Here is a 4,158-nt window from a genome sequence, read left to right as displayed (position 1 = left end):
TCTGAGGAGTGACTGGTGAGCTTGAACTGCTGAGGTAACATTTATTGGAAATTTACTAAGTACAAGATACTATATTAAAGGATTTACATGGATTATTTATTCAATCTTCCCCCATATCTACAAAACAGACATTATTATAATATCTGCTTGCAATTGAATGAAATAGGTTCAGAAAAGTAATTTGCAAAAGAAAATAAAGCTAATACGAGGGGCTTCAAAAAGTTTATGGAAAAGTTCAATTATCTTTTAATCCCATTTTTCAATAAAGTTTTTGAAGCCCATTCATACTTCTAAGAGAAAAATGAATGGACCTTGTAATCTTGAGTGTAATGATTTTACAGGGAACAAATTTTCACAATACACTTTTTCTGTAGTAAGTGACATGAAAAAACGGGAAAGATGAGCAAATGAGTGAAGGCATAGTTTGCAAAACTATGCACTGTATAACTGTTATGGAGAGAATTTTGTTCCTCAAAAGTATGGCTACCATACTGGGAATGGTCTGTCTTTGTTATGTTAATAAGGAAAGATTAGTGTAGGGTTTTTGTTTTTTTTACTGTAGATGTATTAAAAGCACCATGAACTGCCAAAATAACAAACAAATCTGTTGGAAGAAGTACAACCAGAATGTTCCTTAGAAGCCAGGATGACCAGACTTCGTTTCTCATATTTTAGATAATGTTATCAGGAGGGACCAGTCCCTGGAGAAGGACATCATACTTAGTAAAGCTGAGGGTCAGTGAAAAAGAGGAAGACCACAATGACGTGGATTGGCACAGTAGCAGCAGCAATGGGCTCAAATGTAACAATTGTGAGGTGGGCACAAGACTGGGCAGTGTTTTGTTCTGTTGTGCATAAGATCTCTATGAGTCAATGCAGACTCAACAGCATCTAACAATAACAATCTTGCGTTAATCTCTTTTGAGACATAACAGATTATATAAGCAAGCAAGTTAAGAAAAGAGGGGAAAACAGATGTCAAGTCACACGAAGATTGTCTAGGAGCAGAAACTCAAGAGAGACAAAGATTTTCCTCCAGAACCAACAGAGAGAGCCTTCCCTCAGAACCAACACTCTGAATTTGGGCTTCTAACCTCTTCAACATTGAGAACATAAACTTTCTGCATGTTGAAGTCACACACTTGTGATATTTCTGCTATAGCAGCACTAGATAACTAAGAGAATAGCTAACTAGTGTTAAATTCTAACTACTTCAAAATTAGATTATACTAAAATATACTACTTAAGTGACTAATTTTTACGAAGTGTATCTTTTAGAGAAACTTTTAAATAAAATTACATTTCTTTTCAAAACCAATTTTTCTTTTAAAGGAAAAAAAAATCTCAGAGTTTCTCATATAACAAATTACTGTAAAATAATAACAGTTCATAACTTGGATGATTGATTTAAATAATGATCCCTTCTCAGAAAATGGCCAAAGGGCAAGCATAAACAACCTCTAGGTAACCAGTAAAAAGATTAAGCATTTACTTAGCACCTTCAAAACTTCTACAGTTTCTCCAGACAACTCATTCTTTTTGTATGCCCAGCAAGTTCTGACATTGAAAGAGTAGTTAAATTTCTGTGACAAAATCAATCCTAGGTGATTGATACATTTTAAGTTCACCTGTCCTATGGTTTAAAAAAAGATACGTCAAATTTTCCACATGGCAATCTCCGAAGAAAATTTAAATGTTAACTATTTGAGAACAAAAAAGATATAATTGCACGCCCAACCAAAAAGGACAAAAGATTTAAAGAAAAAAGCAAAACAAATACCAAAAGTTACAGCTCAATAAAATAAAAGCAGATTTATTTTTAAAGACAAGAAACAGATGCCCAAATATATAAGAAGAGGGAGGTTGGCAGAAGAATGATGAAAAAACAGAAAGGTATGCAATTGTTAAAGGGTAAATAGTGTTATATACACAACCTTGGAATAACAATGTTCTGCATGTAGATACAGGGATGGAGACAAAGGCTGAATGGGTATAAAAGGAAGATTGGGAAATATATATATACCTCAAAAACTTGTAAGGGTTTAAAAGAAGATATTGGTACATGGGTATTTACATTTCTACGAATGTGGTGACGCATACAGTGGGCAAATGGAAGAAAACTTCTTAGGTATTATCAAACATGTTAAGGCAATTAGCTGCTGGACCTGGAGGAACCTGAAACAATAGCCCTCAACCACCATTCATGTCTAGAAAGGAATTCACCCTATGGCCCAACTTTAGCCAAGCAGTAGATGGTGAGGACAACAATACTATAAAATATGCTCACCATGGACTGACTGGTCAACCATTCAAAATCAAAAGAGCAACATTTACCTAAGGATAAAGTTGAAAAGGGATGGGAAGGTAGGTGGAATGGAAACAGGAACCACAGTGATGAAATGAGATAAATATAGTTGCATGAAGGGGGATTGTAATCACTGAGATTAAACAAAGTATATGATTCGTTAAATGTAAAACTGATGCTCTTGTCTATAAATCTTCATTAAATTTACAAAAAGTTTTTTAAAAAACCAAGAGATGCCCAATAAAACAATGAAAAAGGGAAAAAGCATCTTTTAGAGATGTGATCATATATGTGATTAAAATGTTGCTAAAGTCTAGTAAAAAGGCTCAGATATACCTTGTATCTACTAAGAAAGGTGTCTGCCACCATCACCTAGATCTGCAATTGACTACTATCATTTTCAAGCAAATATAAAGACACAGTGACTATAAATGAAACCACTGCCCCAGACTATGTAATGACACATACCTGTAATATAGAGTATTTTCATCTCAGTTCAAGGCTTACCTCATAAGACCAGACACACTGAGTTCCACCAAAACGACGAACACATCTTCCCACTTCTACATCCTCATGAGTCGTGTACATTTCTCTAAGGCATTCACCAATATGTGGTACCATCCTCCTGAGAACTTCTCTACTGAAGATCATGCCAGGTCCTCCCATACAGAAGTTCTCCCCAGGCTCTAGCCCCAGCTTTCCAAGTTCTTCAATATTCCCCAGACCAGTCTGTCCCAAGTAGAGAGGCTTGCTGCTGTTCAGTGATCTAAGAAATTCCTCCAACTTATCACCTACAAAAAGAAAGACAACATATAATATTTGGCCTTTTGTGATTGATTAATTTCACTCAGCATAATGTCCCACTATTATAAAAAGTCAAGAAATGGTTTTCACACTAAAATGAACAATTTGATGGTTACCAAAAGTGGGAGGGTAAAGTAGGTTAAATCACTAATTAGAGGGTTATTGTTGTGTCCTGTTGAGTCCGTTCTAGCTCATAGTGACCCTATATAGGATTCCCAAGAGCAACTAGTGGGTGTAAACTGCCAACTTTTAGGTTAGCACTCCAGTGCTTATCTTATAGTGCGTGCCACATCAGGGCTCAACACATTAACTTTGGTGAAGAGGAAGGCAAACAGATAGATAAATAGATAGATAAATAGATAAAATGTTACTGGTTAAAAAATAAATAAATACCTGTGGGAAAAAATAATACTCACACAACAAAAGACAACAATTAACTACTTTTCTTAATGTTGTAATCATATATAATGTACAAAATAATAGACAGAACATTAGAGTCCCCATAATGTTCGTATACAATTGAAATGAAAACTACTCCCCAATATTTAATTATTTTTTTTCTAAACACTACTAATTTATACCTATTTTGGTTGTCAAATGTTATCAAGTCAGTTCTGACTCATAGTGATCCTGTATAGGGTTTCGAGGCTGTAAATCTTTATGGGAACAGAAAGCCTCATCTTTGTTTTGCTTATAACTATTCTCATAATCAAATTTATCAATTTTCTAGTTAAGATAGCTGCAAAACCTTAATGAGTCTAACAATCTCAGGATTGTTTTGTTTTACCATTTTAAATATTAAATAATAATAAAGAGAATAAAGACCAGCAAAGGTTTCTTAGCATATTAAGGTCATTATCAAATTCTCCAAGACATTAAATATTATATGAAAATGTATTTGTTCAATTGTTGGTAGCCAATAATTATTAATGGATTTAGTTTATTGTCTATCTCTAAATAAATTTCAATTGTGTACAACCTAAAAACTATATACTCACTTCCATGAGTCAGTTGACTAACAGGAACTATATATATATATATATATATAT

General features: G+C 33.9%; 1 protein-coding gene across 1 annotated transcript in view; it reads right to left on the bottom strand.

Annotated features, from left to right (window-relative positions):
• CHSY3 (chondroitin sulfate synthase 3) overlaps positions 1–4,158 on the bottom strand; it is a 456,133-nt gene that overhangs the window by 448,565 nt on the left and 3,410 nt on the right. Inside the window, exon 2 of the mRNA XM_006870684.1 lies at positions 2,813–3,096. Within this exon, the coding sequence (XP_006870746.1) occupies positions 2,813–3,096 (284 nt within the window). The remainder of the gene's footprint in view (positions 1–2,812; positions 3,097–4,158) is intronic.

The sequence above is a fragment of the Chrysochloris asiatica genome, unplaced genomic scaffold, assembly GCF_000296735.1.
Source record: "Chrysochloris asiatica unplaced genomic scaffold, ChrAsi1.0 scaffold00147, whole genome shotgun sequence".
NCBI lineage: Eukaryota > Metazoa > Chordata > Mammalia > Afrosoricida > Chrysochloridae > Chrysochloris > Chrysochloris asiatica.
Note: the sequence above shows the minus strand (reverse complement) of the source record. Positions and strands in the feature narration are given on the sequence as shown.